Below are 17,687 nucleotides of genomic sequence, written 5' to 3'. Positions count from 1 at the left end.
TGTGGCCCAACTAGTATCCAGGAGGTTGCAGATTCAATCCCTGGCCTCTGTCAGTGGGTTAAGGATCTGGCGTTGCCGTGAGCTGTGGTACAGGTCGCAGACGAGGCTTGCATCTGGCGTTGCTGTGGCTGTGGCAAAGGCCAGCAATTGCAGCTTGAATTCGACCCCTAGCCTGGGAACTTCCATGGACTGTGGCTGCGGCCCTAAAAAGACCAAAAAAAAAAAAAAAAAGAATTATATGTATATAATATATGTGTATGTGTATATATATATATATATATATATAAACACTTAAATTTTAACAAATTTCTCTGGATGGTGAAAATTATAGGTTTTTAATTTTCTATGTATACTTCCTATACTTTCCAAATCAGATTCCCCATAATAAAAGGAAAGGTATCATTTTTTTTAAAGTCTTCTATTCCCTTTTTTTTTCTTTTTTTTTTTTTTAGTCTTTTGTCTTTTTGGGGCCACACCCATGGCATATGGCAGTTCCCAGGCTAGGGGTCAATCAGAGCTGTTGCTGCTGGCCTATGCCAGAGCCACAGGAACACCAGATCTGAGCCACGTCTGCGACCTACACCACAGCTCACGGCAACGCCGGATCCTTAACCCACTGAGCGAGGCCAGGGATTGAATCCACAACCTCATGGTTCCTAGTCGGATTCGTTTCCAGTGCGCCACGAGGGGAATTCCTAAAGTCTTCTATTCTTAAAGCTATGTGTTTGAGTGTATTTTATGAAAAGTATATTTTTGTTGTTGAGGGGCTGGTGGGAGCATGCACTCCAGCATCCAGCATCTGATCATGGATGAAGGCAGAAAAATGTCTAAATTAGAATAAAAGCATCAAGTAGTGCAACAGAGGTAGAGGCAAAATGAGACCCATGCAATGAATAAAGCTGTTTCATATGTGAGTCCAACATATATTACAGTACTGAAGAAGTTTAAGAACTCCTCCCCTGTATACTCATACACTTGAAATAGCAACTGTGAGTTACCTTTTATTTTAAAACAAAGGTGGGAGTTCCCGTTGTGGCGAAGGGGAAACAAATCCAACTAGTAACCAGGGGGTTGCCCTTTCGATCCCCGGCCTCACTCAGTGGGTTACGGAACTGCATTTCCATGAGCTGTGGTGTAGGTCACAGACACGGCTCAGCTCCTGGGCCGCGGTGGCTGTGGCATAGGCAGCGGGCTGCAGCTCCAATTTGACCCCTAGCCTGGAACCTCCCTATGCTGTGGGTGTGGCCCTAAAAAAGAGAAAAAAATAAGAAATAAAAACAAAAGTGGATAAAATGTATATCTATATAGGGTATATATCTCACTACCTTTTTGCTTCTAAGAAAATGTGCTTGCTTGTATTGCTCTAATCCCCTACAAAGCAGCTAATTCATTAATAAGCTTTGAAAACAGAGGGTCATGACATGCAGACATTCCTTCAAGCTAGACAGTATTATGAACTCATACTAAGTAAAGAAAAAATCCTTATGGTCATAAAAAGCTACACATTAATAAAAAATATGATAACTTTTTGCAAAGTGTTTAAGTATATGCTCTATACTATTTAAAGATACTGTCAGGTAATAAATTATAATTTGAGCTTTAACTGTGTTATTTAAAATATCCTTTTAAAAGCTGGAGTATGATGATTCTTTCCCTACTAGCTTCACCCTTCTCGGTTTGGCAAACACTGAAGTTTCTCACTTACACTTAAAGAGCAGAGCCAAAATTAGCAGCTTTAAATATAGTGTTTTATGCCAGTACCATGCCCTGCTTTGTTTTTTTTCCAATCATTGAGTTATCAGCAACATCATATTGCTGCCAGGAACCTCAATCCCTTCATTTAAAAAATGTTAGAACTCACCTGGGGCATACAAAATATGGGTAGTCTACGAAAGCGGTAGACGGTTAAAGTCCACATGGCTTGCTTGGTCAGAGGTTATTTACATCACTTTAATTAAAAAATAATAATCAGTGAAAATGGATGCCACGTTATTCCACTTCAGGGCACACAACCCAAATACTTGAGGAATTGATGAACTAATAAAAACCAGGCAAGGTTCCAAAATACCAATAAATATTAGCCTTCATTATCTTAGTAAAATATTTTTAAAAAGTAAATAGACAATATAAATGGTGAAAAGAAAATAAAAATATTCAAGTATTTTATTTTTAATACGCTAAAGTGACATTAGTAATTGAAATTATGATATGGTCCCTAAAACACATTCAGACAAATAAACACCAGTTCTCCCACTATCTAGCTTGCATGGTTTTGGAAAAGTCAAGTTCGTCTCTCTAAACTTAAATATGTCTATACCTATAAACTGGGAATGATACCAACTATTTCACAGTTATGGGGTATGAACGAATCGATAAATGGGAGAATACTTTGTAAACGGAAAAAAAATCTCTATGCAAATATAAACTATAATTTTTCCATTGTAATTAAAAGTAACTAAATGTTCTTTTTATTTTAAAACTCTCAAAAACTTAACATCTGGAGATTTAACCCTCAAACTAAAAAGCTATACTTAATCATTAAACATCAGGACTAAAAACAAAACTCTAAACTTTCTAAGCAGAAAACTGAGATCAAACAGAATTCTTCGAGAGTGAAACGTTTTTTCATCTTACTGGTCACCTACACCTTTAACATATTTCAGGTATACCTACCAGAAACTATGTTACTGCTAATTATCTTGCCCCCCAAGGTAGCTAATGATTTGGGTACTACTGTAATGATGCTACCACTGGTGGTTTTCACGTAGGTTGCAGCTCCAGGGGTTGCAGCCATCCGACCTAGAGATGGGCTCACAGTTGGCCGGGTATAGGTTGCCTGTGTGCCTATAACAAGGGAAATGCCAAGAGAAAAGCCTGTCATTACTTACAGGAGAATGACAATGTATACAGTTTAACTATAATTCAATGTAATCCACATTGCTTTAACTTGAAAATGGAATTTCAAGGTGTCAAGACATTAAATAACAATTTACAGCCAGTTTTCAATGCACACAGCAAGAACTACAGCCAATTCAATTTGAATTAATTTTACACATAAAATTTTGTGATGTGTTGCATCAAATTACTAACCCCAAGAAAAAGTATACCCAACTCTGTTCCCTTCTTCCACTACCCTTCTTCCACTAGTTTTATGCCAAAAGAAACTTAAATTTAATCATCTTTCCTGCCAGAGTAATTTAGATATTTCTGTTATACATTTCAAGGTCTCTACATCTGTTTCAGGCTGTCTCACTGCCAAACCCAATGTCAGCACTCAGCAAATAAGGCAGTATTTTGTTTGCTTAAAATTTTATAAACTTTTACTGTTTTGTACTCCATTCTCCTCCAAATATATTTCCATCTTTTAAAGAGTTATTCCATCACTTTACTAGAGACTAAAGTTGAAGTTGCCAAGAGTTGCCGGGAATATTTCTTTTTAGGCTAAAAAGGTCACTTTTTACATATTTCTCAGCTTTAACTGAGCTGCTAGAATATTTTTCTTCATATCTCTCAAAGGAATTTAAACTGTTCCTCACTATTTCAAGGACTTTTTTCTTTGCCCAAATGGGAATTAAAAATTAACCAGATAAGAAGTTCCTGCTGTGGCACAGTAGGTTAAGAATCTGACTATAGCAGCTCAGGTTGCTACAGAGGCACAGGTTCGATCCCTGGCCCAGCACAGTGGGTTAAAGGAGCTGGCATTGCCACAGCTGCAGCATAGGTCACAGCTACAGCTCAGATTCAGTCCCTGGTCTGGAATCTGCCACATGCCAGAGATGGGGCCATTAAGAAATAATAATAATAATAATAATCAGATAAGACTGCTGTTTCTTACAAATCTGTTAACTCAGAAGTACTTTCCTAAGTACTTCATTCTAGGGAGAATGAAGATAGATAGTACCTTCTTCAACTGAAAAGAATTTTTTTTAGGATTATTAGATTTAGAGGTCACTGTGATAATCATTTTCACACCACCCCCTCACAAAAATGGTTTTAGAAAGTCAGTATTCACTATTTTAAAATACAATTACTACCCAGAAAAGGGAGAAAGGGAAGAAGGTTAAAGTAGAATTAGTTTAAATTGATTATAACTATACATTGAATCAGAAAAAAATAATCTAGTGCAAAATAAATGTGCTATAAAGATACAAAGTTTGAATTAATTATAATTGGAAAGTATTTCAATTTAAGCTTTTATTTTAAATGAGACACCCTTATTCTAATATAGATACATAAGCAGAGACACATTATTTTTTCCTACCTTTCCCTAACATGAGGAGTCCTATCTACATCACACTACTATCTTCGTACCAAATGGAAGAGAGTTTTGGGTGAAGTAGGATAGATTTAATGTAAGAATAACAGTGTTTCTAAAGCATAGGCTTTGCAAAGAGCCAGAAAATAGAACAGCGGTTGCCAGGGACTAAGGGAAGGTGGAAACGGAGAGTTGTTGTTTAATGGGCACAACATTTCAGTTCGGGAAGATGAAAAAGGTGCTGGAGCTACACAGTGTGAGACAATGTGAATGCATTCAATGCCAATGAACTGTACCTTTAAAAATGGTGAAAATGGTAAATTCTATGTTATCTATATTTTACGATTTTTTTGGAGTCAAAGAGATCTGGATTCAAATCCTGGTCCTGCCTTTTACTGGCTATGACCTTGGGCATGTTGCTTCAGGTATATCTCTGTTCTGTTGCTGAAAATAGAGATATTAAAGCCTAAGGCAGATAAAGGGCAATATTTATACCTACCTTTACTAACCAATAGATGACAGCTTATAAACTTAAAACAGGAATCATTTTATACTCTTCAGATTCTATCATCTAAATCTGGACCTCTTCAAAGTTTGGTAAGACAACTTTAAAATTTAGAATAATAGTAATGGCTATTTCTAATATTAATTAATAATTATGGCTATTGAGCATTCTGCTGGGGACCTGACATAGCTGCTTTCATTTAATACTTCCAATAACTTTATGGTGTAGGTATTATTATCACATTGAAATAGACAAGGGGAAAGGCTGAGAGGAATTCAAGTAAATTGCTCAAGGTCACAAAGGGTGATATTAATTTAAATTTTCTCGGTTGTCACCTTCTTGGACATAGACTAGACGCTCTCCTATCTCTGGGTAAAATGGCATCCCAGGCTTCTCTCAGTCTGAGCAACACTTACTACACGATACTGTATTATAGTCTCTCAACCTCAGACTGAGATCTTTGTGGGCTGGGGCTATGTCTTCATTCACGCAGCAAATCCCAACTAAATAGCTCCTTACAGATCAGCTCTACATATATATAGTGAATAGAAGAGACATGGTCCTTTATCCTCATGGAGACCATGGTATGATAAAGTGAGTAACATTAAAGAAATTAGCAAACAAGTAGCTAAATACTTAGAAAGTGTAGTACACTTTACAGTAGGAAAGAGGAGGAACATGACAGCAGCATAGAGCTGATTTCAGTTGGGAGGAAGGGAAGAGTCAAGAAATGCCTCTTGGAAGAACTGCCTCATTAATTCCTATATCCCCAGTGTCAAGCACACCGCAATTACTGAAATTACAGAGAAATTACTCAATGAGTAAATGATGAATGAATGGACTGATGCTCAAGAAAACTTACCAGTAGGAGTGGTTACCAATTTAGTTGTCATAATTGCACCATTACTGCTAACCACCATGATAGGGGAATTGCTACTGGTGGGCAGAGTTGCTGTCACTGGTTTGGGTAAGATTTTACTTGGTTGAACTTGTTGTGTGATGATTTTAACACCTTTGAAAGAAGAAAGATAAATCTCAGTACAAATTATTTTTAATAACATGTGCCTTATATCAACCCAAGAGGGCAGCAGTTATACACATTTACTGAGTCTTGCCAAAAGAGCTTTTTTTCATACTGATGAATAATATTCTAAATTTTTAAATTAAATTAAACTAAATTCATTTTATTTTTTGCTTTTTAGGGCCACACCTGCAGCATATGGAGGTTCCCAGGCTAGTGGTCAAATCAGAGCTGCAGCTGCCAGTCTATACCACAGCTACAGCAACACGGGATCCGAGCCGTGTCTGCAACTTACACCACAGCTCACAGCAATGTGGAATCCTTAAGCCACTGAGCAAGGCCAGGGATCAAACCCATATCCTCACGAATACTAGTCAGGTTCATTACCACCAAGCCACAATGGGAACTCCCAATACTCTAAATTTTTATTCCTCAAATTCTTCTTTCTCTCATTCCTATTTCTCTCATTCAGGAATATAATTAAAACACCACAGACGCTATTAACAAGTGCAAACCAGGCACATCATACTAAAAACACTGCAAGTCAAAGCCAAGGAGAAAATCCCAAAAGTGTCAACAGGAAAAACAACTTTCCATTTACAAGGGAACTGCATTAAGGTTAGCAACTGACTTCAGTGGAAACAATGTAGGCCAGTAAGCAGGAGAATATGAACTCAAAGTGCTTAAAGAAAATCTATCAACTATGAAACTCTGTCAACCAAGAATACAATATCCAGCAAAGCTAGCTTTCAAAACACTCAGGTGAAATAGCCTCTACCAGATAAACGAAAATGGAGAGAATTTGTTGCTACCAGACAACCATACAAAACAGACACTAAAGGAATTTCTAGAAATAGAAGGAACAAGAAACAAGACAATGATATCCACTCTTGCCAGTTATACTCAAGATTTTACTAGAGGCTCTAGTCAGGGAAATTAAGCAAGAAAAAGAAATACAAGGCATCCAGATTGTAATAAAAGGAATTATCTCTATTTACAGATGATGCAATCTTTTATATAGAAAATCCTAAGGAATTCACTGAAAACTATTAGAACTAAAAGTGAGTTCAGTAAAGCTGCAGGTACAAAATCAACACAAAATTCAGTTGCATCTCTATACATTAGCAATGAGCAATCCAAAAAATGAAAGTAACAGTTCCACTTACAATAGCTTCAAAAATAAAAATACTTAGAAAAAAATAAACTCTAAAGAAGTGCAAAACTTACACTCTTTATTGAACTATATATTTCAACATTGTTTAAAGAAATTAAAGACCTAAACAAACAGAAAAATATCCCATGGTGTTGGATCAGAAGATTTAACATTGTTAGGATGCTAATACTCCTCAAATGACCCACAGATTCAATGCAATCTCTGAGATTCTCAGCTGATTTCTCTGTAGAAACTGACAAGCTGATTCCAACATTCATAAGGCATTGCAAGGGACCCAGAATAGCCAAAACAATCTTTTAAAAAAGAACAAAATAGGAATAATCACACTTCCCGATTTCAAAACTTAATATAAATCAATGGTAATCAAACTGGCATAGAAATGGACTTCTAATGGAATAGCACTGAGAATCCAGAAATAAAGTCATACATATGGTCAGTGGACTTTCAACAGGGTGCCAAGACCATTCGACAGGGGGAAGATCATCTTTTCAACAAATGGTACTGGAACAACTGAAGAGCAATATGCTAAAGAATGAAGTGGGATCATTATTTCACACCATAACAAAATTAATCAAAATAGATTAAAGACCTACAATGAAGATGTAAAACTATCAATCTCCTAGAAAAAAAAGAAAAAATAGGGAAGAATCTTTATGACCTGGGATCTGGATGAAGATACTTACATAAGACACCAAAGGCAGGAGTTCCCATCGTGGCACAGGGGAAACGAATTTGACTAGGAACCATGAGGTTGTGGGTTCGATCCCTGGACTCGCTCAGTGGGTTGAGGATCCAGTGTTGCCGTGAGCTGTGGTGTAGGTTGCAGACATGGCTTGGATCTGGCGTTGCTGTGGCTGTGGCGTAGGCTGGCAGCTATAGCTCCGGTTAGACGCCTAGCCTGGGAACCTCCATATGCTGTGGGTGCACCCCTAAAAAGACAAAAAATAAAAAAATAAAAAGACACCAAAAGCAGAGGCAACAAAAGAAAAATTGTATATTATTAAAATTAAAAACTTTTGTATTTCAAAGGACATCATCAAGAAAGGAGCTCCCACTATGGCACAGTGGGTTAATGATCCAGCAATGCCGCAGCCGTGGCATAGATCACAGCTGCAGCTCAGATTAGATCCCTGGCCCAGGAACTTCCACATGCCGCAGCTGTGGCCAAAAAAGAAAGTAAAAAGACAACCTACAGAAAAGGCGGGATATTTGCAATTCATGTATCTGATAAAAGTTTAATACCCAAAATATGTATGTATTTAAAAAAAGACTCTTACAAGTCAATGGTAAAAAAAAAAACAACTCAATTAAAAAGCGGCAAAGGAGGAGTTCCCGTTGTGGCTCAGCAGGTTAAGGATCTGACTTTGTGAGGATGCAAGTTCAATCTATGGCCTCACTCAGCGGGTTAAAGATCTTGCATTGCCACAAGCTGCAGCATAGGTCACAGATACAGCCTGGATCAGGTGTTGCTATGGCTGTGGCATAGGACCCAGCTGCAGCTCTGATTTGACCCCTGGCCCTGGAATTTGCATATGCCACAAGTGTAGCCATAAAAATAAAAAAGTAAAAAATTAAAAGTGGCAAAGGATATAAATGGACATTTCTTCAAAGAAGATACATAAAGGGTCAAGAAGTACATGAAGAGATGCTCAACATCATTAGTCATCAGAGAAGTGCATGTCAAAACCACAATGAAATAACACTTCACACCAACTAGGGTGGCTAGAATCAAAAAGTCAAAGACTAACAAGTGTTATCAACAGACGAGTAGATAAACAATGTGTAATATTATTTGTCTATAAAGAGGAATGAAGTACGAATACACGCTACATCATAGATGAACCTTGAAAACACTGTTAAGTAAAAGAAGTCAGTCACAGACGATCACATATATGATTCCACTCATAAAAATCCAGAATATAGAAACCTAGAGATAGAAAGTACGTTAGTAGTTATTTAGGGCTGGAGAGGCTGTCATAGCGATTAAGGAGTGATAGCCAAATGCTACAGGGCTTCTTTTAAAAGTGATGAAAATGTTCTAAAAATTACCTGTGGCGATGGCTGCACATATTTCAGAATATACTAATTACCACTGAGATGTAACTAACTACCTTTTTTTGTGGGTTAATCGAATGGTATGTGGATTCTATCTCAATAAAGCTGTCTTCTAAACTAAATTCCAGAGCATTTTAAAAAAGGAAAACTTGGAGTTCCCTGGCCTAGCAGTTAAGGACTCGGGATTGTCACTCCAGCAGCTCAGAAACTTCTGTATGTCACAGGCTAGGCCAAAGAAACAAAAAACAACTTTACAATTCTTTCTGGGAAGCACACATACCATTGAAACTAAAGCCTGACAAAGAATGCACACAAAGAAGAAAAGTACAGATCAATTTTTCCAAAACTTCGATACACAATATTATCCACATCTCAAACTAGGATAAATTCTAACACTTATATGTGAAAAATGCGAACTGTGACTAAATAGCTAGAAGCATTAAAGACCACACTGATAAATTTAACTATATAAAAACAAAAGAGATCTATCTGCATAGGAAAAGTTCCAGGAAAGAGAGTCAACTAACAATAAACTGAGAGGAAAATCTTTTCAAACTATGAAACACATATAGTACGAATTACCCTGATACATAAAGAATTCTTGGGAGTTCCTGCCACGGTATTAAATAAGAATCTGACTGCAGCAGCTCAGGCTGCTACAGAGGTGTGGGTTCGATCCTAGCCAGGCCCAGTGGGTTAAAGGACCCAGAACTGCTGCAACTGTGGCTTGGATTCAGTCCCTGGCCTGAGAACCTACATATGCTGAACCCTTGGCCATTAAAAAAAAAAAAAGAATTCCTAGAAATGTGGTGTTCCCACTGTGGTGCACTGGGTTGAGAATCTAACCATAGCAGCTCAGGTCACTGCAGAGGTGCAGGTTCAATCCCCTGCCTGGCACAGTGGGTTAAAGGATTTGGTGTTGCCAGCACAGGTCACAGCTTTGGTCAGACTGGCCCAGGAACTTCCATATGCTGCAAGTACAGCCATAAAATTAAAAAAAGAAAGAATTCTTAGCAATTAATCAGAAAAAGATCACAGTAGAAGAAGGAACAGTGAATACAGATGGTATGCAACAAATGAAATTCAAAAAGCTCTGAAGCATAAAAATAGTTGCTCAATTTTAAGTAAGAAAAATGAAAATAAAACTATGCTCTCCCTTCAACCCACCACCATGCCAACCCTAATCAAATTGGCAAAAATCTAATTGTTTGATGATATACTGGCAGGAACAGGGCACTGTGAGGAAACAGGGATTAATGTATTTAGTGGTTGGACTATAAACTGAAAATCTCTACAGAAGAAAATCTGGTTAATATGTATCAAAAACTTCTAATTCTTTTATCTTTTGACATACTCCTGGGAATCAACCTCCTGGGAATGTATCCTACAGATATACTTAAGAGAAATCCCAAGTGACTATATAGTCTTGTTTATTGCAGTTTTGTTTGGAAAAAAACCCAAAAGGTTGGAAAGAACCTTGATTAGTTATACAAATTATGGTACATCTACTATAGAATGAAAAAGCAATTTAATTTTATGTACTGACTGCATTATAAAGATCTCCAAGAAGAGTTCCCTCGTGGCTGAGTGGATTAGGGATCTGATGTTGTCACTGCTATGGCTCTGGTTACAGCTACAGCATGGGTTCGATCCCTGGCCCAGGAACTTCTGTATGCCACAGGCGCCCTCCCCTCAACCCCCACCCCCCCAAGAAAAGATCTCCAAAAAGGGAGGGGAAAAAAAGCAAGCTGCGGGCGTTATATTCTTCATCTGTGCAAACACAGAGAAGGGGTACAATTCAAATTTAAATTTGTTTGTATATGCAGAGACCCTGAAAATACCCAAGAAATTAAGACTTTTTTTTTTAATGGTTAGGGAAAACTGGACAGATAGAGTACAAGGTATTTACTGTATCACTTTTTTACACTTTTCATTTTTTGATGAATGTATTCTCTATTCAAAAAATAAAATAAAGCAAAATAATTGATTCACAAAAATAAAAATGACAGCAAAACAGACCTTAGAAACTAGAACATTGCAGAAATTGGAAGTATTATATGTTAACAAACATTAGAGATGTTGAAATCTCCCTTCTTTATTAGAAAGATAAAATTATTTCAAATATAGAGTAAAAAGTCAATGTAATAAATTACACATGTATATTATAATGCCATCAGCAAACACTGAAAAACAGACAAAATAATATACTCAAACTTTTCCAGTAAAACCAGTTAGGCAAGAAAAGAGAAACGGAAAAAACAAACCAATAATAAAATGGCATATAAGCCCTACGATATCAACAATAATTAGTTTCTGTATTTTAAATTATATGCTAGACTATTTACACTTAAGACTGGCAGAGCAGATTAAAATAACACAACCATACTATATGCTGTCTACGAGAAACTAACTTCAAATACAAAAGCATAGGTAGGTTGAAAGTAAAAGGATAACAAAAGCTGTACCTGTGCAAACACTAATCAAAAGAAACTGCAGGTCAAAAATACTTGAAAAAAAATTCTAGAAATACTGTATAAACTCATACGTAGAATCTTAAAAACAAAACACTACAGAGAACACACTGGGGTTTCCAGAGGCACGGGAGGTGGGGAGTGGTGAAATGGAGGAAGGTGGTCAAGAAGTGCTAACTTCCAGTTATAAAACAAGAGCTGGGGACGAAAGGTGCGGCGTGGTGACTGCAGTGAACAACACTGCACTGTAGATTTCAAAGTTCCTAACGGAGTAAATCTTACAAGTTCTCATCATACACAAAAAAATTGTAACTGTGTGGTGATGGTGTCAACTTTTTGTGGTAATCACCCTGGAATATATACATATATCTACTTACTATGCCATACCTAAAGTTAATGTCAATCGTATTTCCCAAAAAAATAATAAAATGTTCCTATCAAAAAAACAAAACTGAAAATGTCAGTATCTCCCAAAGTCTACCACCAAGTAAAATCAGATTCAATGGAGGAAAAAAAATCCATTTTGTTTTCTTAAAGATATTAATAGGTTAAGAGGCTTTTTAATCTTCTCGTACCTAACCCCATCCTACCTGCCTTTCTACTCGATACTTTTTATGATTCAATAACTTACAATAATTGACTCCTACCTCTGAGTTTCCACTGTGCTAGAGATGCTTTCAATTAACTGCTAAACTGTTAAACCACAAAATTCTTTACTGCACACAGTTATTTAATATGTCTGTTAATCTTAGCACCTCTGCCCATGACGAATTTATGTCAAAATAACAATATGGCTTCTAAAACAAGACTCCCAATACTAATTTTTCCACTGCCCACTTCCCATAAACCCTACTGAGCTCCAGGGTATAGTTCTAAAAATCTGGGTTTGTTTCCTCAGCTTCCTTTATCTCTCCTGAGAATTCATTGAAAAAAACCCTCTTTCTGCTGTGCAAACTGATTTTTCTCCCTCTCTATTCCCAAGCACCAGTTCTCTATATATAAGCATTCCCAACAGGAGGGTCTCAAAATATATTTTTGAATTAAAACTCTACCGCAGGAGTTCCTGCCGTGGTGCAGTGGAAATGAATCCGACTAGGAACCATGAGGTTGAGGGTTTGATCCCTGGCCTCACTCAGTGGGTTAAGGATCCGGCGTTGCTGTGAGCTGTAGTATAGGTTGCAGACACTGCTCAGATCTGGTGTTGCTGTGGCTCTGGAGTAGGCCGGGAGCAACAGCTCCAATTTGACCCCTAGCCTGGGAACCTCCATGTGCCATGGGTGCAGCCCTAAAAAGACAAAGGACCAAAACAAAACAAAACAAAACAAAAACACACAAAAAAACCTCTAGTGCTTAAGGAAATCATATGTAGAAGTAAATCTATACATATTGTAATCTTCAGAGAACTAAGTGATTGGGGAAGAATTATTCTCTCCTGTAAATATTTTCCATTTACCTGACTCCTGTTTGATTTGAATGGTAGGCTTGATACCAGGTGGCAAAGGGGACTGCTGAGGCTGTTGCTGATGAGATACTGGAGAAGGCTGGGCCACCTGTTGCTGTGTCTGTTGCTGCACTTGGTGTAACTGCTGCTTAGGAGACTGCTGATGCTGTTTAGGAAACTGTGCAAGAATTTGAGTTGGGGCACCCACTAAGCTTTTGGGAGAAGGAAGTCTGGTTGATGCCATTTTGATTGCTGATGTAGATACACCTATAGAAAAGTAAGAGAAAAGAAAATTTAATTGGAAAGCATAATTAAAGTTACTTCTGGTTATTATATACTAGGTAATAGCTGAAAACTAGATAAATCAATAAAACAATGACTATTATTATTCACATGAATACTTATAACATGAGTAATAATTCACACTAATAATTATAACATAGTGTCAGTATGTTACAGTATTTTACATATCTGATATCTAGTCCTCAAACTGTGCAAGGGAGGAGTCATCGCATCACTAAAAAAAGCTGATTTTCCCTTGGTGAAAAGTTACAACAAAAGAAACAAGTACCAGGCAGAATGTTCTCACACCTGTTGCTCAATAGGTTTTTCTCTTAGAAAATATATGTTCTCGTTGTAAATAAAAGAACAAAGCAAATTAAGTTTTGAATCTTATTTATAATCCAGTTTTTCAGATAGTACTTTTCAGGTTCTAAGGAGTCAATTTAAATACGGCATTAGATTAAATAACTCACAGTGAAACATTCACCTTTTGAATTATTTAGCATTGCAAAGTAGCTTTTCTATATCTCATATCTAATAATCTATAATCGTTTCTTGAGAATTGGGTCATTAAATAATCATGTGAAAAGTAGGCATACTCAGTATATCCACAGCAAAAAAAGCCTCACGATAGAAGGTTTTAAGACACTTCTCTTTTTTTGGCCATACCTGCAACATGTGGAAGTTCCCAGGCCAGGGATCAAACCCACGTCATGACAGCGAGTCGAACCACTGCAGTGACAACACTAGATCCTTAACCCACTGCATCACAAGGAAACTCCTTAATACGCTTCTTTTCAGTGCAGTACTAATTTAGCAAGCATGCATAAGCACCGAGTACCAATAATTTTCACTAAAGATGACAGAGTTTGAAATTCTTCCTTCTCCCAGATATTTCAGCAGTATTCTTCTCATCAACAACACAATAGGACTATTATCTGTAAGTGAATTAATACTCCTACCAGAAAGAACCTGGACTACAATTCACCCTATCAACTTTCTGAGCGCTGCTGAAACAATGAAAAGAAACTGGTCAATAACCTAATGATCTAGTTCCAATTATCAAATAAGCTATTTCACACTTTCCTCTACCACAGCCTCACTATGACAATTCTATTGCATTACAAAAATTTTTAAATATCACATTGTCATATAAAATGTGTCTGGGGAATAATAAAAATAAGGAAGACACCCTGAGAAGTCAGTCTGACTCTCTCGGCCTTCGCACATGTTGAATTTTCCTGGACCTATTAAGTCTCTGAGTGTTGCTGTGTGGACCAGGTAAAATCACAGACTGAGGAATACTTTGAGGGAAGGGAAAAGAAAGGAGCAGCCGGAACCACCCAGCAGGCTCACATCACTTACTCGTTCTCCCACATGGCTCACCCTTCCCTCCCTGAAATGCTGGAATTCAGTGACATGTACGCTATACCGCTTTGCTGTACTGAACTAGATTATCTCTGGAGCCCCTTTCAGCACCAATATTTTATGACTTACTGAATACAAAGGTAGTGTTATACAACTGCAAGACATTACTTTTCAACTATTGGGAGACTTTAACTTTGGTGTGTTTTTCGGGCAACTCTGACATTTATACTGCATTCACAATGAACTCTCATATCAACTGAGGTAAACTGTGCACATGAGTAACTCCCTAACTAATCTATGTTTTCTATATCCTCTTCCACAGGAAGCGGATTTGATGTAAATGTTGTCAGCGTGACTTCACAATCAAAGAATTGTGTTCAAATTATGTCTTCAACACATAAACTCGTAATAGCTATATATGATCTTGTTAAAGTACTTAATTTCTTTGGATGTTTATTCATTCAATAAAAATTTACTAAGCACGTACTTTATGCCAGCATCCTGGGGACACTCTTTTGTATCCATGAAACAGTCCCTACCTCAAGAGAAGACAATCAAATGATCACATGAATCTATCACTACAAATTATAATAAATGCTATCTTTGTTTTACAACGAAAAGGTCCTCTTCCTTCTGCTCTTCAATTCCCAAACAATTTAGCATGAACACCATCAGATGGTGCAAAGCATGATGGACAACGAGATGGCTAAGCAGAAGAATGGCTAAGCACGGGGTGTTAGAAACTAGTGCAGAGACTGGCCTCGCATGGGAATCAGAGTCCGAGGAGGACGAGGAGGGTGCACATGGTAGGGGAGCTCAGGGTACAGCACCACATGCACAGCCAGAACCCAAGTAAGATAAAGAGGGGTTCCATGAATGTGAGGTACCAAGCACAGGGTCCCAAAGCTTGAGGATGGTGTCCATGGAAAAGGGCTGGGATCAGAGTTCAAACTAGGTGAAGAAGACCTCTGGGTGGAAGGTGGCCTGGCACTGCCAGAGCTGAACAGGGTGAAACAGACATCCATACAAAAGCGTGACATGGGCGATGCACGAGCACTCAGGTGGGGGGAAGAAGTCTGCAGCCTGTCAGAACCTGAAGGAGTGAGGAAAGTATCCGCATGGAGGTGCAGGCAACAGCAGCAACAGTGACAGATGGGTACAGAGTGAGGAACTGAGAAAACAAGTAAATGGAAGATAATGGAAGCCAGGCTTCTCACTATTGGAATGGAAAGGGAGAAAACTAGAATTAACAATCAGTGTTTGAAATCAGACATATCCGTATGGACCCATAGTTTTCAACATGGAGGAATACAGACGCTCATATGTGACTGTGTATATATGTATACACAGACACACACATGCACGCTAGCAATGAGCATAGATCTAGTACCCAGATTCTAATGATCAGTTTCCACCAAAAGGAACTGGAGCTCTTTGGAGAAATGGCTGAACCAAGGACTAGAGTAGGAGAAGTACAAGATGAAGTTGATAAATATAAAAGACTTCTCCCCTCTCTTCTTGTAACTTCTTTAAAAGAATATTGACTATTTAAAGTAAAACTAATAGCAATGCAATGTAGGGCTTATGAGAGAGAAAATTTAAATGTATGACAACCATAGTACAACGATAAGAGAGAACAAATAGAAGTATACTAGTCTAAAATTCTAACACAAAATAGGAAGTTGGAATTGGAGACAGACTATTAAAATTAAAAATGTAGAGCTCCCATCGTGGCTCAGTGGTTAATGAATCTGACTAGGAACCATGAGGTTGCGGGTTCAGTCCCTGGCCTTGCTCGGTGGGTTAAGGATCCGGCATTGCCATGAACTGTGGTGTAGGTTGCAGATGTGGCTTGGATCCAGCATTGCTGTGGCTCTGGTGTAGGCTGGCAGCTGCAGCTCTGATTAGACGCCTAGCCTGGGAACCTCCATATGCCATGGAAGCAGCCCTAGAAAAGGCAAAAAAAAAAAAATTTTTAAATGTATAATGTAAACTCTAAAGCTGAGCTCTTGACCAAAGGCAATTCTGCTCTCCCTTTTGCCCTGGGATACTTGGCAATCACTACAAATATTTTCTTCTGTCATGACAGGAGGGTATGCTACTCATATCTAGTAGGTAAAAAACAGGAATGCTGCAGAATTTCCTATAATGCACAAGTCAGCCTCCCATAATAAACAATTATCTGGTCCAAAATATCCATATATGGAGGTTGAGAACCCTACCCTAGAGCAACATTAAAAAAAAAAAAAAAAAAAAAAAAGCACTAATAAGCCAAAGAAAGAGATAAAATGGAACCCTTTTTATTAAAAAAAAAAAAAACCTAAATCCAAAAGAAGGCAAGGAAGGAGGATAAAGAAAACAAAGAATACAGAAGACAAGAAATAAAAAGATGGTAGACAAACTTGATCATATTCATAATTATGTTAAATATAAATGAACCAAACACTTCATTTATTTTTTATTTTATTTTTTGCTTTTTTAGGGCTGCACCTGTGGCACATGGAGGTTCCCAGGCTAGGGGCTGAATCAGAGCTACAGCTGCCAGCCTACACCACAGCCACAGAAATGCCGGATCAGATTTGCATTTGTGACGTACACCACAGCTCACGGCAACACCAGATCCTTAACCCATTGAGTGAGGCCAGGGATCAAACCCGCATCCTCATGGATCCTTGTCAGGTTCATTACTGCTGAGCCACAATGGGAACTTCCCACTTTATTTAAAAGGTAAAGATGGGAGTTCCCGTTGTGGCACAGTGGAAACGAATCTGACTAGGAACCATGAGGTTTCAGGTTCGATCCCTGGCCTTGTTCAGTGGGTTAAGGATCTGGCGTTGCCGTGAGCTGTGGTATAGGTCACAACAAGGCTCAGATCTGGCATTGCTCTGGCTGTGGCGTAGGCTGGCAGCTCCAGCTCCGATTAGACTCCTAGCCTGGGAACCTCCATGTGCTGCGGGTGCGGCCCTAAAAAGACAAAAAAACAAAAAACAAAAAAAAACAAGCCAAAACAAAGCAAAAACAATAAAAGGTAAAGATGGTCAGATTGAATAAGAAATTAAGCCCTAACTATACGATGTTCATAAGAGATGTTTTTTAAATACAAAGGAACAGATGG

At 38.0% G+C, this 17,687-nt stretch overlaps 1 protein-coding gene across 15 annotated transcripts in view; it reads right to left on the bottom strand.

Annotated features, from left to right (window-relative positions):
• The window catches only part of EMSY (EMSY transcriptional repressor, BRCA2 interacting), an 88,199-nt gene that overhangs the window by 34,842 nt on the left and 35,670 nt on the right, over positions 1–17,687 (bottom strand). For all 15 annotated transcript variants that reach the window (XM_047753879.1, XM_047753875.1, XM_047753867.1 and 12 more), the window contains 3 exons: positions 12,935–13,189; positions 5,623–5,772; positions 2,674–2,844 (listed from right to left, as the gene is read on the bottom strand). In XM_047753879.1, coding sequence (XP_047609835.1) covers positions 2,674–2,844; positions 5,623–5,772; positions 12,935–13,189 — 576 coding nt within the window. The remainder of the gene's footprint in view (positions 1–2,673; positions 2,845–5,622; positions 5,773–12,934; positions 13,190–17,687) is intronic.

Source organism: Phacochoerus africanus, chromosome 11 (genome assembly GCF_016906955.1).
Source record: "Phacochoerus africanus isolate WHEZ1 chromosome 11, ROS_Pafr_v1, whole genome shotgun sequence".
NCBI classification, from domain to species: domain Eukaryota; kingdom Metazoa; phylum Chordata; class Mammalia; order Artiodactyla; family Suidae; genus Phacochoerus; species Phacochoerus africanus.
Note: the sequence above shows the minus strand (reverse complement) of the source record. Positions and strands in the feature narration are given on the sequence as shown.